The sequence below is a fragment of the Coloeus monedula genome, assembly GCF_965178545.1.
Source record: "Coloeus monedula genome assembly, chromosome: 9".
In the NCBI taxonomy this organism is placed as follows: Eukaryota; Metazoa; Chordata; class Aves; order Passeriformes; family Corvidae; genus Coloeus; species Coloeus monedula.
This window is the reverse complement of record NC_138789.1, coordinates 5,176,807-5,193,215: the sequence shown is the minus strand read 5'-3', so window position 1 is coordinate 5,193,215 and position 16,409 is coordinate 5,176,807. Positions and strand designations below refer to the sequence as shown.

Here is a 16,409-nt window from a genome sequence, read left to right as displayed (position 1 = left end):
CATTAATGGTGGTGCTTCCTTCTCACTCACCTTCTGTAAGAAAATCTCATCAAATAATCAACCCCAAACTAACAGAGAGCTGGTACTGAGCAAGAACCACGATTGTGAATGTCTAGCTTCCAGTCTTGTGCTTAGGTCATCCATAACTGCACACATGATATAAATAGGAAAGGGTATTTAGTGGGAAGTATTGGTGGGCTTGTATTTGTGCAGTGCCCCAGCTGTCCTGCATGTCACACACAGACAACATTACTTGGTGGGTGGTTTAAACACTTGACTGGTCTTTTTCTATTCTTGGGACACATAATTTTTCAGGTGCTGTATATCTTGATTTTTACTTCATTTTTTTTGGGTATGTTGATTTCTGGACCCTTTGCTGTGCTTCTCCTGCTGCTTTGGTTCCTCCCTCATGCCAGACAGACTTAGAGTGTGACATGCCTATTGCAGGCTGGCCCCCGGCCTAATCACAGTGGGGCCTGCAGGGCAGAACTGTGGTTCGTGACCTAATTCATGGCTGTCAGGTTGTGCGTGTGTCCTTTGAGCGCACTCTGTTCTTGGTGCCTGGCGCCGTCTGGTCTGCTCTCACTTGTGAAGGAGGTGAACACTTCAGCAAGTGCAAAGCCTCGTGTTAAAATTTAACATGGTACAGTTTATTCGTTTTACAAGTTAAGGTTAAATCCGTGTGACTTCTGCAGGCTGAAAAAACCCCTTTCTGAATCAGCTGAAACTCTTCTAGTAGTGGGGTTTTTTTTTGATCAGCGAAAGAACCAGTGGTGGCTGCAAGTTCTGCTTAGAGCACTGTTTTTCTTGGAAGTTGTGGGAGCATAAAAGAGCATGGCAGGGACTAAACACCCAAGGTTTTATTCCAAACAAACTCCAAGTTGTTTTAGTAAGCTCCCTACATGCTCCAGGGTGTCCTGATCGTACACAGTCTGTTTGCTGAAGTGGAGCAAGAACAGCTGGCACACAGCTGTATACCTCCTCCTGGGAACCCTTGGCCATCCCCTTGGCCAGGATGGATAGCACATGAAGGTGGCTGAAGAGTGTTGTGGTCCTCTTGAATGGGGTAGATGCTCAAGTCACTGGAGAAGAGTCATTATGGCAGATGACGTGCTGACTGCCACAGACCAGTTAGGAGGGGAACAGAGGGCAAGGAGGTGGATTTTCGTTCATCCTTCTAGGAGATGGAGAGCTTGTAAATCATTGCACTCTGATCTGAAAAGTGCCTTGGTGACTTCAGGTGTGGGAAACTTAAACCTCGTTTTGTTTTTCCTGGGGAATGAGTAGAAGAGGGCTGTAGTTGGTAGTTCCGTGCTGGAGGAAAAGCTTTGTGAGCTGTAGAAAGAGACTGAGGTATTGTCTATTTAGGGAGGAAGCACAGGTACAAACCAGGCTCTACAGTGTGACTTGTACCTCTCTGGTTAATACTGTTTCTCCCACACATATATTTGGGAGAAATATCATCAAATATCATGATTGACTTGGGCCTGGCCTTAAATACACACAAACTAATCATGGGTCTGATGCAGTCTGTCATGTGTTAGGGATGTATGTGGAAGAGAATTGCAGCTTTTGAAGTGTGTTTGGTTGCACAGAAACTTGTAGGTCTCTTTATTTATCTACTCAGCCTGCTCTCAACTTCTGCTTTTGGTTCTTTCCCTTTGTCTTTGCTTGGAGATACAGTACGGGACTGGAAGAGATACTTCTGGTATTGCTGGACATGCTCATCCTTCTGGATAGTGCTGGGAGATATTTCTCCAGAGAGAGAATTGCAGTGCAGCTCTTTCCATTCCTCTCTGTTTCGAGTCTTTCTCATGTGTCTCCTCTCCCCCCCAGGAAAAGCCTTTGACATCACGTATGTGCGCCTGAAGTTCCACACCAGCCGGCCCGAGAGCTTTGCCATCTACAAACGCACACAGGAGGACGGCCCCTGGGTGCCCTACCAGTACTACAGCGGATCCTGTGAGAGCACCTACCACAAAATCAACCGTGGCTTCATTCGCACTGGGGAGGACGAGCAGCAGGCACTCTGCACTGATGAGTTCAGCGACATCTCTCCTCTCACTGGGGGCAATGTGGCCTTCTCAACGCTAGAGGGGCGTCCCAGTGCCTACAACTTTGACAACAGCCCTGTGCTGCAGGTATGTGAACAGGACTATCTCAGTCAGGTGGTCTGAGTTGTGTCTGTGGATGGTGGCTTTGTGCCTACTGGGCTTGCACTACAGCCCTTACTCACAGTGAAAGGCCCTTGCACAGCTAAGTTGGGATGGACAATCCACAGAGACGCTTTTGAAGGAAGAGTTGAACTCTTGAGTCTATTGATAGGAAGTTTATGGTATGAAAAAGCAAACTAAGTGGCATTAAGGGTGATTTGTCAGTAGGTATCATGGAAGTCCAGAGGATGAATGTAAATAAATCTCTGCCTGTTTAGAAAGCAGCTGTGGACATTCTGCTGTTGTTTCAGATACAAGGACAGAGGAAGGTAAAGTCTCAGTCCAGGTAATATTTGAGGCATCTGCATATGTATTTCAAGGAGAAAAAAGTAAGAAATGTAAGATTCTTCTAAATACATAAAGCGTTACAGGAGTCCCTACCCTGTTCTCTTATATGTGTGTTGAAGCAGAGGAGTTTGATTTTATCCTTGGTATTTTTCTCTTACAAGTGGCTTGGCAAGGGGGTTTTGGCAGGCTTTTTTTGTTGTTGAACATTTTTGAATGTTTTTTTGCATTCACAGGAGTGGTTGGGCAGTGGTCAGGAGCATACTAGGAGTACCAGTTTATCTGATTTACTTGCCAGTTTCTGTGTTCTGCTTGATGACGTCTTCAGTTTATATTGCAACAAGAAGCTAAAGCTGTGGGGTTTGCCTTACTGGTGCTCGTTGTCTTCCTTTCAGAGCTGTAATTGCCATCACCTACCTTTGCTCTTAGAGCAGCAGTAACAGACTGAGATGAGCACCCAGCAGGCTCAGGGCTCGCCTGTCACCAGTTCCCAGGCAGGAGAGCAGAATCTGGTGGGGTTGCTTCTGCAAACAAAAGTGAAATGAAAAATAAAGATTAATGGGAAAGGACGAAGAACTTCTGAAGTGGAAAAGAACCAGTTTGGCCACCTTGTTGGTGTAGCCAACCCTTGCAGAAAACGGTGTCTTATCATTAAGATGAACAGGGAGATTTCAAGTTAGTTAGCAATGTGTATAATTTTCTGATAAACTTATCTATGTAAGGATTAGTGACCTGACCACCACTTTCCTAAAATCTGTACCAACCCCTGGTGTTGCTTTCCAGAACTGAAGTAAATGTGTGTGTTGTGGTTAGCATTTCCATGTGTTTGTCAGTGTTTGTAATTCAGTAAATAAATACTATGTTTCTGGCTGAGCAGTGACACAGGTGCAGCACAGTTGTACATACAGGAATGTTTCTTTGTGTTCTTTTTATGGTGTTTGAAGGAAAATAGCATTGTAAAAGGTATAATAAAACCAAGGAGGTGCCAACATCAGTGGCTGTCAGAAGGTGATACAAAATTTGGCAATAGGCTGCATTTGCTGGCTGCTGCTGAAGGAGGGCAGGGCAGTGTGTTGAAGATGCTGTGTAAATACTATGAAAAACTCCTATGTTGCAAGTCAGATCTGTCTGTTTGTCTTCCTCAGCCTCTCCCAGCCTCACTCATTTGTCTGTGTCTTTTACTCTGGTGCAATATGTCTGCAGACAAATGTACCCTAAAGCTTTTCCCACTGGTGCTGCATAGCTTTGCAGGACAACTACAGCCAGGCAGATACATACAATTAGCAAGCAATTGCCTGCCCTGAACTTTTTGCTGGAGAGGTTACTCAGTGCTTCCCAGTTGAGAGCAGTCAGGATGCAAAGAGGCATTGGAAAGGGTCTCCAGAGAGGAGCAGGGTCAGGAAAACCCATTTGAACCAAGAGGAGGTGGCATAAGGCTTCTGGAGCGGGAACGTGTGAGCTCCTGAGGTGCAGAGGGGAAAACAATGAGGAAGGAACCTGCTGCTGCTGAATGACTTCGTTAATAGAACTGTTAATGACTGGTGCTCTCTCAAGGGGTATCTTTGGTGTTTCATCTGATGGGATTTCTGTCTGCTCTAGGAATGGGTGACAGCTACAGATATTAGAGTGACTCTCAACCGTCTGAACACATTTGGAGATGAAGTTTTCAATGACCCAAAAGTTCTTAAGTCTTACTACTATGCAATTTCTGATTTTGCTGTGGGTGGTAGGTGAGTAGACAATAAAACTCTGTGCTTAGAAAAGTTTTTTGTTAGGTATACTAGACTGCTTTAAAAATACTGATTGTATTCACATGATATCATTAGGCTCTGGTCTTTATTGACTGTCCTAAATCAAAAATATGTTAGAATGAATTTTACATAATTTGCAAATATTGTGTATAAGCTTTTGTGGCTATTACTTCAGGGCTGACAGAGATCAATTTTTTTTCCTTGATTAGATGAAATATTAAGTGATTTGGATAAATGGTAAAAAGAGTAACTAAAATGGAAAACAAAAGAAAAAGAATTTTCTGCTCTGTGGTTTGTGTGGTTTTTAATGTATTTTAAAATTGTTTTCTGCCTGTATCTGTTCTCTAGAATAACAGTAAGTAGAAAATCTCGGTGTCTCTACTTCACATATATTGAGGAAGCTATCTCCTTTGGAGGTCTGGAACATGGTACAACACGGTTGTGGTTGTCTGTTCCTTTTGCCAAAGTCTATTGTAGAATGTTTAAACCTTAAGTACTTGATGATAAAATGTTTTAATAAACAGAGATGAGACCACTGCAGAGTTTTAGGCTGTTTGCCGATGGCAGTCCTGAGACTGGGATTTGGCCACATGGGGATTTGTATTGCCTGCACCACCAGTCTGGAGGTCCTGGGCTTCTGTATTAGTCACCTTTGTGCTATTTAACTTCCTGCTGATACCACAATAGCCCACACCCAGTGAACATACTGTGCTCTAGGCTCTCACAAGAGAGAAGTTCTGGGAAATTTACTAACCTAAAGCCAGCTAAATCTTTGCTTCTCCTACTCAGCTTAGTCTGAAGACTGCAAAGGAGTTAGTTAACTTTCTTCCCTTTCTAAATGCCTACCTGGAGCAGGCTGCGCCTCTGTTTCATGGAATGGTTTGGTTTGGAAGGGACCTTCAAAGATCATTCAACCCCCGTTGCGGGCAGGGACACCTTCCACTAGCCCAGCTTGCTCCAAGCCCCATCCAGTCTGGCCTTGAACACTTCCAGGGATGGGACAGCCACAGCTTCTCTGGGCAACCTGTGCCAGTGTCCCACCACCCTCATTACAGAACATTGATTCGTTATGTCCAATCTAACCCCACCATCTTTCAAATTAAAATTTGAAAAATTTCAAATTTAAAAATTGAAAGATGTTTAAAATTACTGCCACTTGTCCCATCACTACAGGCCCTGATAAAGAGTTTCTCTCCATTTGTAAACCCCTTTTAGATATTAGAAGGCCTCCATAAGATATCACTGAAGCCTCCTCCAGGCTGAATGGATGATTTTGTTGTGATCATCTACCTTCAATTTCTCTCATCTCACATTTTGAGAGTCCCTGTTTTTTGGGGTTGCTTTGTGAGTGACTTGGAGCCCTGGAATTTTAATACCTTTTCCTTGCTTCTCCTGAACCAGGTGCAAATGCAACGGGCATGCGAGTGAATGTGTGAAGAATGAGCTTGGGAAGCTGGTCTGCAACTGCAAGCACAACACCTTTGGGGTGGACTGTGAAAAGTGCCTTCCTTTCTTCAATGACCGCCCGTGGAGGAGAGCGACTGCAGAGAGCGCCAATGAGTGCCTGCGTATGTGTGGCTGCACCCAGGGACAGCCTGTCCAGAGCAGGGTTGTCCCCTGCCTCTGCTGGCAGCCACAAGTTGGCCCTGCCTCGTTTTAACTTGTCTCAGTTGCAGTTAGCCTGCATTAAGCACAGTTCATGGGACTATTGGGCATTCCACTCCTATCCTGTAGGAGCTTTCTGGTAGATCCCTAGGAATGGGTATCTCCTTCCTGGAGAAGGATGGGAGCCACCTGCAGGAAAGAGGTGTCCTGCAAAAATGTACAGGCTTGTACTTTATGGGACCCATGGGAAAAAATATCTGTTTACTATGCTGCAGTGTAATTGCCCTTTCAAAAGCTCCTCATTTAGCATCAGCTGATTTTTGTGTTTGGGTTATTGGTTTTTACAGTTACTTGTTGATTATTTAATCTAATTTCTGGACTGCAAATGCAGCTCTCTGTCACGGAGCACCAGTTTCCTTGATGTTTTGTCCCAGACCACAGCTCCTGGTAGCTTACTTTATGGGGAAGCTTTTTCAGACAGAAAAGCTTTATTGCTGTCTGACCTCTGTGTGTCTAGACAGGTCCCAGCTGTCTGTGGCTTCCCTCAATGGGCTGGTGAAATTGGGGTGTCCTGTTGTCTAGGGATTTGCAATCCAGGGGAGAAGCTCTCATTACAGCATGTAGTAGCCTCATGTTATGTTCTCATGCTTGTTTGAATGACATAGATCGGTGTTGCTGCGTGGGAGGACAGCATTTTGGCTGCAAGTGGCAGTCTGATGTTGAAAGAAGTGGGGTAGAAAATGCTGGTTTTCTTTTGGCATTGATGAGAATGGTCTTGAGTTTGTTTCAGGTCTTGGGAGTGGTTAAACGCTCCTACTGCAGCTTCTCTACAGCTGAACTATGCAGGGTGGGTTTTGTGCTGTGAGGTCAGGCTGGTCACTGATGGTGCCCTGTCTTTGCAGCATGCGACTGCAGCGGGTGGTCCCAGGAGTGCTACTTTGACCCCGAGCTGTACCGCGCCACAGGCCATGGTGGCCACTGCACTGCTTGCGCCGGCAACACAGATGGGCCCCACTGCGAGCGCTGCCGGGACAGCTTCTACCGCCTGGCCAGCGACAAGGCCTGCCTGCCCTGCAGCTGCAACCCAGTCGGTGAGCAGTGCTGCAAACATGGCTGCTTGCAAACATCCATGCACAAAACCCACCTCTTCTTTGGGTCATGCAGCTCATTGCAAACTCTGGGATAAAGAGGGGGGGTTGTTTGGATTTCCCCCCACTCCCCCCATGTAGGAAATGTTTATTGGGTTGTATTTTGGTTTAAGTTATCCTTGGATCTAAATGGGGTTGGCAGGGGCAGATGGGTCACCTCTGCAGCACTTACTCCTTCAAATATATTCTGAAATAGATTTTTTTTCCCCACTGTGTATGTGTTACCCTGGATGCTCCCAGTACTAAAGGACTCATTTGAATTGTTAATAATGAAGATGATGTGAGTAGGTATTTCTGGAAGTTGTTCATGCTGAGAAATTGTAGTGAACTTTAGCTGTTGCATCAGTTTCTCCTACCAAGTATCCAAGCACTATAAATAGAAACCAGTGAAACATTAAACACAAAAGGGGGTGGGGTGAGATAAAGTAAACTCAAAATATGTAGTTATATTCCTTTTTAAAAAACGGGGAGGGGGGTAATTCTGGCAGGAGAATAAATCTTTTGTAGTGAAGGGAACCACTTAACCTGTAAGGAGTGATCCCATAACTACACCAGCTCACAGCAAGTAAGGGAGAAGGAGTGAAAAGGATTAACACATAGTAAGATATGACATGAGGTTTCAAAAGAGTAACTGGAATTGCTTGTAGCATGCCCTAAAAGCAGCCAGGGAGAAGTCTGCCGGGGTGCATCTCCTATCTAATTTGGTCAGGGAGTCATTCAGTTGTAAAGTTTTTGACCAATAAAGGACCTTCTTCTTCTGACTGCTCTCCTGGGTCCTTGTGTCAGACCTTATTTTAAGAGGGGTGAGGGTTGGTATCTGCTGAGACAGTCGAGAAGATCCAGGGAGGTGACTTCTCAGGTCTTTAAAATGGCTTTCAAAGGCTTTTGTAACTTAGCCATTAACTTGTATGCCATGACACACTGGTGTATTTGAATCTCCTGGATATGTTTGGATTGTTATTTTTTGTCCAAGTACTCTTTTTTTCCTAAGTAATCCTAAGTGGGACTGCAAAGGGGATTTGAACTTTGGCTGTATATGGTAAAGGTTTTGTGAGTTCTTCTGTCCCATCCAGCCTAATCATCTTTACTCTTCATTTGCTATAATCTTCTGGTGTGGATTGAAGTGGAAACAAGCAACTATTTCTGTATATTAAAATATTTTTCTTCTCTAGTTAACTCTTACAGTGCTGGCAGCTCCGAGGCTGCCAGCCACATGGATGTTTGTGGGAATGCATTTTGTCCACTATGGATTAAAGAAACCTGTTACTGCTTGTAGTGGTTTGGTCCAAAATACTCATTACTGCTTTTTGTGCAAGACCACTTGAACGGAGCAGTACTGAGGAAGGTGTCCTTCCAAAAATGGGGGTTTTGCTCAAGAGTTTACTAGGATTCATAGCGGCACGTGCAGCCTTGCTCCAAGGAGGCAGTTTAGTCTTGAAATGCAACTTAGGAATCAAGGAAGGAAGCTGGAGTGTGAAAAGGAGAGGTCAGGGAAAGGGGAGATGGCAATTAGGGGGAACACAAGGGATTCAGGGAATAAAATCTTGGAAATTACATATTGCAGAGTAAAACAGATATGGAATTGGAGGCATGCAAATGTAGCACTAAGGATATGAAGCAGGAGAAGGCAATTTGAAGTTAAAATATATTTTATATATAAAAAGGTTGGTTGGTTGGTAGGAATAAAAGGCTGAATATAGTTTGGGAAGACTAGATAACAAATCATCTGTCTAGACCTGCCAGGGGAAAAATCCCTGTGAACTAGAGGCAGTCTTTAGATAAGCTGTCACTCATCATCTTGAGGCTGTACTTCTTGCTTTCTTCTTCCTTATTTCTTGCCTGTGTTGTAAAGTTTGAATAGATGATGGAACCATATGTGTGTGCTGAGGTGCCTGTCCCTGCTGTCCCACAGGCTCCCTCAGCACTCAGTGCGACAGCTACGGCCAGTGCAGCTGCAAAGCTGGCGTGATGGGGGAAAAGTGTGACCGGTGCCAGCCAGGGTTCCACTCCCTCTCTGAAGCTGGGTGCAGGTAAGGAGGATTGCAGCTCTCTAAAAGGAAAACTAGACTTTCTGTAAAGCTTTCTCTATGTGGCTCTCACTGAACTACCCTCTCTCCTGATTCTCCCAGGTCCTGTTCTTGCAATGCTGCTGGCAGCACAGGGGAATGCAACGTTGAGACAGGGCGGTGTGCGTGCAAGGACAACGTGGAAGGATTCCACTGTGAGAGGTGAGTTTTTCTTCCCGTGGCTTTGTTTCAAGAATGAAAGACATTCGAGTGAGGATCTGGGGTTAAGCATCAGGGAAATTAATTCTCTTTCCTTCACATCTTCAGATGCAAACCTGGATTTTTCCATCTGGATTCTTCTAATCCAAGAGGCTGTACCCCCTGCTTCTGTTTTGGACACTCTTCAGTCTGCACCAATGCTGTGGGCTATAGTATCCATAGCATCACCTCCAACTTCGAGTTTGGTAAAATTGAGCTTTCTTTTGTATCTTTTGTATCTTTTGTTGGGCTGTAGACTCAAGTCAGAAGTGATTCAAAAAAACCCAACTCCTTCCTTTCTGTGCAAGACCACAAACCTTGGGCAGGCAGGTCTAGGACCCCTCTTTTGGAAATGCTGAAGCTACGTGGAGCTTCCATGTCTGCAGCTTGTTTGTTCAGATTAGGGGGGAAGGAATTCACAGCTCTGGCCTCGGGCATGCAGTTATTGTACACCGTGCAGGTGCAAGTGGGAATTGCAAATAGAAACCTTTTCTAGCCTGAGAGGTGTGCTGACAAAGCAGAATTTCCTCAGTTCTAGAACCAAATCAGACCTTCTGATTGAGAGGATCAAAATCACTTTAGATTTGGGGTTTACATGGCTCTGAATAAAACACAGTTGTGTTTCCAGTGAGTCTGTAAGCCCAGGAAAAACCTGTTTTATTCATGCAGTCAGTTTCCTGTGTATGCATGTTTTCGTGCTGTGTACTCTGAAAAGAACATCTTGTAAATTAAAATTCCGCTGGAGAACAGTTCATACAAAGGCTGCAACTCTTAAGTCATAGGGGACTGCAGGTTTTCCTGTCTCTGCTTAAGCTCTTTAGAAAAGAAGGTTTTGGACAAGTAGTCGTCATAGAGTTCAAAGTTCAGTCAGCACTTGAGTTAGGGGCTTAAATTGGAAAGATGGTGTTTACTATCTGAATTCTCTGCACAGCTGCTTTCTGCAGCCTGTCAGTGCCCGTGCACATTAGATTAACTAAGACATGAACAGTGTGACATGAGAAGTGTGTGCAAATCTCCATATTCCAAGGGTGTTGATTCTTGCCTGTCTGATTCTTCAGGAGAGGACGAGTGGCGTGCTGAGCAGCGTGATGGCTCAGAAATCATGCTCCAGTGGAGTGCCGAGACCCAGGATATCTCTGTTATCTCGGACACATACTTCCCCATGTACTTCGTTGCACCACGTAGGTCATTCTAAAATCATGGCTTTCTGTGCTGTTTGTGCCCTTTGTGTTCTGTCCTCTAACTGTAAGGATTTCTTCCCCTTTCAGGCAAGTTCTTGGGCAACCAGGTTTTGAGTTATGGGCAAAACCTGACCTTCTCCTTCCACGTGGACAGGCGGGATACGCGCCTCTCTGCAGAGGACCTGGTGCTGGAAGGGGCTGGGCTGAGAGTGTCGGTGCCACTCATTGCCCAGGGCAACTCCTACCCCAGTGAGAATATGCAGGCCTACACCTTCAGGTATGGTGGGAGCAGCTGGCACCTGGCCTGGGCTGCCTTTGGCCTCTGAGCTCTTGTGAAAACAGATATCATTAAGTTTAAGCTGATGTGGATGATGTTGCAATAGCATGGTGTTGTTGTGAAGGGAACTTTGAGAGGTTGCAGCTGTTAGCAGCTGAAAGCTGTGCTAATGATGCATGGCTCTTCTCCCCAGGCTCCATGAGGCTGCAGATTACCCGTGGAGGCCTGCTCTTACAGCATTTGAGTTCCAAAAGCTTCTCCACAACTTGACTTCCATCAAGATCCGTGGGACATACAGTGAGAGAAGTAAGTCACTGAGCAGAACGTCGCAGAAGAGGGGGCAAACTCATTTGTCTAGTGCTTGGGTTGCTTCATTGTAGGGCCCAGCCATAAATAGCTGTGGCAGCTTATTTGGCAAAGCTTGTGCCAGTGGCTTTTCATCTGGCCTTCCTGTGTAGCATCTTCTCCCAGGCCTCCTGAAGAGGATAGGGGAAAGAAAAATGTTGTCTTTGAATGTCTGGAAGCTGAACGCTTATCAGCTGCTGATTCCTTGCTCTAAACATGGGAATTTTGCTTTGTTGTATAGCCACTGTCCTCCAGTTGGTAAAAATGCATAGTGCAGAGTCCTGAAGGACACAGTAGGATGTAGGAAGTTTACAACACTTGGCTTTAAGTTTCACTACATTAGGAATGGTTACATCCCTCCTCTTTCTGTGTCTTGCCTTGACATGCAAATGGGAAGGACAAGGTCCCTAAAGTTCTGCCTGTGCAGAACCTGAGTGAAAGTTCCTCATAATGAAGATTTATAAAAATGGGCATGAATTAGAATATGTCCTTAGGTATTTCTGTGATGAAGAATTTTTGCAGAAAGATGCAAAGGATGGATTTGCATTTGGGAAAGGTGGGAAAACTGCAAGTGTTTTTAGAGGGGTGGCCCATAATGAGGAATGTGGGGTTGTGAAAATAAAGGGAAGAAAGGTGTGGAGCAAACCATCCCTGAGTGCTGTAACCACTGCTAGTGTGTGGGAGCTGGGGCTCTGCTCAGTGCACTGGATCTGCTGCAGTGGTACAAACACATAAGTTAAAAGCCAGTTATGTTGTGTCTGGGCTCTGTTTCACTCCAGGGAAGGGGCTGGGACTACAGGAGGGAAGTGCTGAAATGACAGAGGAAGGAATGGCTTTAGAGGAATAGTTGAAGAGTTTGTCCTGAGGTGTGGTTTGCAGATGGTGTATTAAAATTGCTGGAGACATGGTCTGTTCTGTCTTGAAAGCCAGGAATTGGTTTTGGTATTTGATTTGAAAATGGAAACATGTAAAATATAACTTAATTTTAATTGATTGTACGTGCTCACCTGCTGTTCTCAGATTCTCCTCTGTATTGTCATTCTCATCTTTCCTGCCCTGCTTGTTCCCTTGGTGAGCTCTAGTGCATCTTTTCTCATCTCTCTAAACCTTCCTGGAGGGTTTTGCATCTTGATTCACCTTACCAGCTGCAAGCACCCACCTGTGTCCCTTGTACTGTTCAGCTGTGTTTGGGGAGGCAGTGATGATAGCCTTTGTGGTTACAAAGGGTTTGCCTCTTGGTGCTTTCTAGGTGCTGGTCACCTGGATGATGTCACTATCACAAGTGCTCGTCCTGGACCTGGTGTGCCCGTGGCCTGGGTGGAGAGCTGCTCATGTCCAGTGGGGTATGAGGGACAGTTCTGTGAGCGCTGCACCTCTGGGTACTGGCGAGAGACCCCAAGCCTCGGACCCTACAGCCCCTGCGTGCCTTGCACGTGCAATGGGCACAGCGAGACATGTGATCCCGAGACGGGTAAGAGGGAGCAGCAGGAGGGTGGTTCTTCCTTTCTGGGTTGGACAATGAAGCAAAACTCATATCCCTCTCTATTCCAGGCATGTGCAATTGCAGGGATAACACGGCAGGGACTCACTGTGAGAAGTGCAGCGATGGGTATTACGGTGATGCCACGGCTGGCACAGCCTCGGACTGCCAGCCCTGCCCATGCCCAGGCATCTCGAGCTGTGCCATTGTGCCCCGCACCAAGGAGGTTGTGTGCACCAGCTGCCAGGCTGGCACTACAGGTGTGTTCCTACAGAAAACATCTTTTTCTACATGCACATGGTTGTGGAAATGTGTCTCCTGCTAGTTCTTGTTCTCTGATCCACAATGAATAGGTCTTAAAGCTGCTGTGTCTTCTGGTTCAAATCCTTCTCCCTTCCTCAGCCCTGTTTTCTCTCCTGTGTGAGGCTTGGGGCTTCACATGTATTTCATGCCTGTTTCTTGAGAGCAAAAGGCTTGATCTGCAAATTCTGACCATTTCTGTGCTGTATAGGAGAGCCATGCTGCCTTCTAATGGAGCTCTGATGATGGCATGGTGTTGGGCAGAAAGTAGATTTGAAAGAGCCAGGAAGGCAGGTCAGACTGAAATAAAATTAAAAGGTGCAGTTTGCCAGCAAGTGAGGCACTACAGGATGCTTCCTAGGAAGAGCAGGAAGGCTGCAGTGACTCACAAACACTGCCCAAAAAAATACAAGATCAAACTAGTGCTCAGCAATGTTAAGGAGAAATATGTGAACAGATACAGATCTTTTTATCTTAGCAATAAGTGGTGAAGTCCAAGTATGTAGCTGAGTTGTTAAGCAGAAGCTTTTGTTCTGTCTGCAAACAGCAAGGAAGCCATAGGATGGTTGGCAGCCTTCATGCTTCTCTGCTGATTTTATGCTTTGCATGGCAGAATCCAAAGTACAGAACACCTGTAAATTCTTGTGCTTATGAAAGCCTCTGACCAAGCACAGAAGCAGCTTGTGGGGATTCCTGTGGGTGCCACTGTGTTGGGAACCAAAGCAGAGTCCAGGGCCCAGGTTCCCTTCAGCTCAGGTGTCTGTAGCTATGTGATTGCAGAAGAGTTCCTCCTTTCTCCCACCACCTTTTTGGGATGTGAGGAAAAAGGAGGTTTTTATGTGGAAGAACTGCCTAAGAAATGGAGCTCATAACTGGCTGGGGAGGTCAGATCTGCAATAAGTATAGGAAGCTGCTGAATCAGATTCTTCAGTGGCTGCCTGTGGAGGTTTGGCAGGTCTCATCGGCAGTGGAGCTTCCTGGAGCAGTGATGCCCCACAGAGCTCTGCCTATTTGGATTCTTAAATTAACAACAAATTGCAGCAAATAGGCTTGGTTTAAAGGGATAGGAGAGGAAGAGTGGAAATATAATGCAAAGTTCCAGTGAATAAACAGCTTGAATATAGAGATGAGGAGGGATTTGTGTCTGGCCCCAACAGAAGGATGAAAGGGAAGAAGCTGAAGGGTTTACTTTTCAGAAGGGACTGCAAAGGGGATTCATGTGAGATGGCAGCAAAGGGCTTTTTGCTGCAGCACTCATGTCTGTGTTGTGTCCCAGGAAAGAGGTGTGAGCTGTGTGATGATGCCTATTTCGGAGACCCACTGGGCAAAAATGGTGCTGTGAGGCCCTGCCGCCTGTGCCAGTGCAACGACAACATCGACCCCAACGCCGTGGGCAACTGCGACCGCCAGACTGGCGAGTGCCTCAAGTGCATCTACAACACCGCTGGCTTCTACTGTGACCGCTGCAAGGATGGCTTCTTTGGGAACCCCTTGGCCCCCGACCCTGCCGACAAGTGCAGAGGTGAGACTTGCTTCTTCTTGCATTTAAAAATCGTTTTGTCCCCAAGAGCTTCTGTCAGGCTGTTGCTTGTGCCCGTCAGCAGCAATGTGTGGCTTTAGCCTGGTTTGGTGGTTCTAGTTTGCTAAAATCCTTGTGTTTGTGGGCACTTAGTGCCATCAAAGCAAAAGCATTGTGTGATGCAGGGGCTGGGTGGCCATGTGGTTTGGATCTAGGCCCATTAGGGTAAGTACCAACACCACAAGGGATTTCTAACTTTGTGCATGTCTCTCCACACCTTTTTATTTTTGCAGCTTGTCACTGCAATCCTTACGGCACCGTGAATCAGCAGACGATCTGCAATCAAGTGACTGGGCAGTGTGAGTGCTTGTCTCACGTCACTGGGAGGGACTGCAGTGCTTGTGAGCCTGGATTCTTCAACCTCCAGAGTGGACGTGGCTGTGAGAGGTGAGGCTTGCCTTGGCTTGGGGCAGAGAGACCCTGGTTTTGGAGGGTCTGTACTTACACTGTGCAAGAGTGTGATGTTTGTCACAAGTGACAGGTATGCCTCAGTGCTGCTGTGGGTGGGGAAGAGCAGTAGTCAGGGAGTAGCTACTAAGGCTGTACAAAAAGCCTGACTTATAAATAGCTTTATAAAGAGCTCTAAATCAGGGTTTTAAATAGAAAACTGCTGCATGACTTTGTGACTGTAGCAGGGGAGTGTGGGTTCCTTTTTTAGTGCAGGCAGCAAGTGACCTTGCATGGTTCAAAAGCTCAGTGCCTTGCCTGCTGCATCTGCACAGCAAGAAAAGCGACTTTGGGAAATGTTGAGCTGCGCTCTTCAGAGAGGTCCCTTCTGTGTCACATCTGATGTGTGCGTGCTTCCCCCAGGTGCAACTGCCACGCGCTGGGCTCCACCAACGGGCAGTGTGACATCCGAACAGGGCAGTGCGAGTGCCAGCCAGGTGTCACCGGTCAGCACTGTGACAGATGTGAGGGCAACCACTTTGGCTTTGGCTCCGAAGGCTGTAAACGTAAGTCTTGAGGGGTGAGAGCAAGGCAGATGGAAAGAATGTTGCACACCCAGCCTTGCCTTTGCTTTCCTTCTCCCTCTGGGAAGGTATTTTGTCATCCTGCTCCTCATCACAGCAGAAGTTGGCACTTTATGTCCACACTGTGTGTGATGAAATTTGATTTCTGTACTATAGCTTATCCCCTTCTTTTGTTACCTTTTTCTTGTCTGACTTACTAGATATCCAACCTAATAGATACCTACTTCTCCTTGGTGTAAATACATTCTCTGCATCTTGGCCTCCAACAACCCTGTTTCTTAATGTGTTCCTGCACAGCTACTCTGTAGATGGCCTCAGTATACAGATTCTTTCTTGAGGAGCAGCTGATCTTGTAAACATGATTGCAAAGAAGGATGATCCAAACTTTCCTCGTTGATATCCCTGCCTGTAAAGAGCAGGAGAACTAACTGCAGTTGGTTACAATGAAATGGGGTAGAGTGATGCTTTGTAGGAGAGGTAATAGCAACACTGAGTGCACACAGTGAATGTTGGATCCTGCTTGTGAGTAGAAGCACTGCAATCAGAAGTGAGGTCCAGCTGTGGGTTTGTGCCCCACAGCTCTTGCAGATGTTTTAGGGTATTAAGGATATCCTCTTTTCCTGTGAGTTTTAGGGTATTTCTGCCTCTTCTACAGTCTGATTGAGGTTTAACTTCCCTGCAGCCTGTGACTGTGATCCTGAGGGCTCACGGTCCCTGCAGTGCCAGGAGAATGGCCACTGCGAGTGCAAGGAAGGCTTTGTGGGGAGCCGCTGCGACCAGTGTGAGGAGAACTATTTCTACAACCGCTCATGGCTGGGCTGTCAGGAGTGTCCAGCCTGTTACAGATTAGTGAAAGATAAGGTAAGGCCACAAACACTGCTGTTGGCAGCACTGGAGATGGTGGCATGTGTCCACTTGTGCAGCATTCTGGCCCGTGGCTGTTGGTGGTTGCTGAAAGCAGAGAGGCTCAAGGTGCTTTGCTGTGTCATAGCTGTGCTCTGTCCCTCTCC

At 46.2% G+C, this 16,409-nt stretch overlaps 1 protein-coding gene across 1 annotated transcript in view; it reads left to right on the top strand.

The window, feature by feature from the left end:
- LAMC1 (laminin subunit gamma 1) overlaps positions 1-16,409 on the top strand; it is a 67,703-nt gene that overhangs the window by 41,514 nt on the left and 9,780 nt on the right. The window contains exons 2-17 of the mRNA XM_082287457.1: positions 1,837-2,141; positions 4,098-4,228; positions 5,651-5,817; positions 6,757-6,945; positions 8,915-9,032; positions 9,132-9,230; positions 9,336-9,472; positions 10,325-10,447; positions 10,535-10,724; positions 10,918-11,030; positions 12,319-12,540; positions 12,621-12,809; positions 14,126-14,371; positions 14,662-14,815; positions 15,239-15,381; positions 16,082-16,260. Of these exons, the coding sequence (XP_082143583.1) occupies positions 1,837-2,141; positions 4,098-4,228; positions 5,651-5,817; positions 6,757-6,945; positions 8,915-9,032; positions 9,132-9,230; positions 9,336-9,472; positions 10,325-10,447; positions 10,535-10,724; positions 10,918-11,030; positions 12,319-12,540; positions 12,621-12,809; positions 14,126-14,371; positions 14,662-14,815; positions 15,239-15,381; positions 16,082-16,260 (2,705 nt within the window). The remainder of the gene's footprint in view (positions 1-1,836; positions 2,142-4,097; positions 4,229-5,650; positions 5,818-6,756; positions 6,946-8,914; positions 9,033-9,131; positions 9,231-9,335; positions 9,473-10,324; positions 10,448-10,534; positions 10,725-10,917; positions 11,031-12,318; positions 12,541-12,620; positions 12,810-14,125; positions 14,372-14,661; positions 14,816-15,238; positions 15,382-16,081; positions 16,261-16,409) is intronic.